Below are 805 nucleotides of genomic sequence, written 5' to 3'. Positions count from 1 at the left end.
TGCTGCTCATCCCCGTGCTGTGGCATCACCGCGTCAATCCCTTCTCAATCACTGCGACGTGAGGCTGATAGACGGGAATTCGGCAGCACCAGCTGCATCAACAGCCATGCACGCTGCCCCCCGGCTGTCGCCATCTGCCGCCACCTGCCAACCCGGCCTGCAGGTTCCCATTGCTCCTCCTCCGCGGACTGTTTGGCTTCAGCAGCCTTTCGCTCTGGTACCTAAGTCTAGCCCTTCTGCCGCTGTCGGACGCTAATGCACTGAGCTTTGTGTCCCCTGTGCTGGTGGCTGTCCTCGCGCCGCTCGTGCTGGGCGAGCCCACGCCCCGAGGTATGGGTTAAGGCCTTCTCGCTGTTTGGTCAGCAGGGTGCTGACTCTACACACCTCACTGCGGCACTTCCCCTCTCCCCGGCCTGCAGCCGTCTACGTGTCGCTGCCGCTGTGCCTGGCAGGCATGCTGCTGGTGGCGCAGCCCTCGTGGCTCTTTGGCAGCATGGCTGGGCCGACCAGCACCCTCGGCGTGGTGGCAGGCATCTTGCAGGCGAGGACTGCAGGCTGCTAGCTGCGGCAGCTGATGCATGACAGCCGCTCTCAAATTCTGCCTCTTCCTGGTAGCAGCAAATCGATCTAGTGTCCTGTCTGCCCATCATGCTGCAGGCCGTGTTCTCTGCTGCCTCCAGGCTGGTCATCCGAGCGCTGAACCGCCACAATGAGCCGCTCGAGAGCATCATGTTTTCCATGGGGGCCTGCAGCTTGTTGGGCGCCGCGCTCGGCTGCCTGGTGCTGCCGGGCGTGCAGCTGGAGG

At 63.7% G+C, this 805-nt stretch overlaps 1 protein-coding gene across 1 annotated transcript in view; it reads left to right on the top strand.

Annotated features, from left to right (window-relative positions):
- Positions 1-729: 729 nt before the first annotated feature.
- Positions 730-805, top strand: part of CHLNCDRAFT_55817 (hypothetical protein) — a gene marked incomplete at both ends in the record, with an annotated part of 1,660 nt that continues 1,584 nt past the window's right edge. The window contains one exon of the mRNA XM_005842575.1: positions 730-792. Coding sequence (XP_005842632.1) covers positions 730-792 — 63 coding nt within the window. The remainder of the gene's footprint in view (positions 793-805) is intronic.

This window comes from Chlorella variabilis, assembly GCF_000147415.1.
Source record: "Chlorella variabilis unplaced genomic scaffold CHLNCscaffold_292, whole genome shotgun sequence".
Lineage (NCBI taxonomy): Eukaryota > Viridiplantae > Chlorophyta > Trebouxiophyceae > Chlorellales > Chlorellaceae > Chlorella > Chlorella variabilis.
The sequence above is the reverse complement of the archived record's forward strand: the minus strand, read 5'-3'. Positions and strand labels throughout refer to the sequence as shown.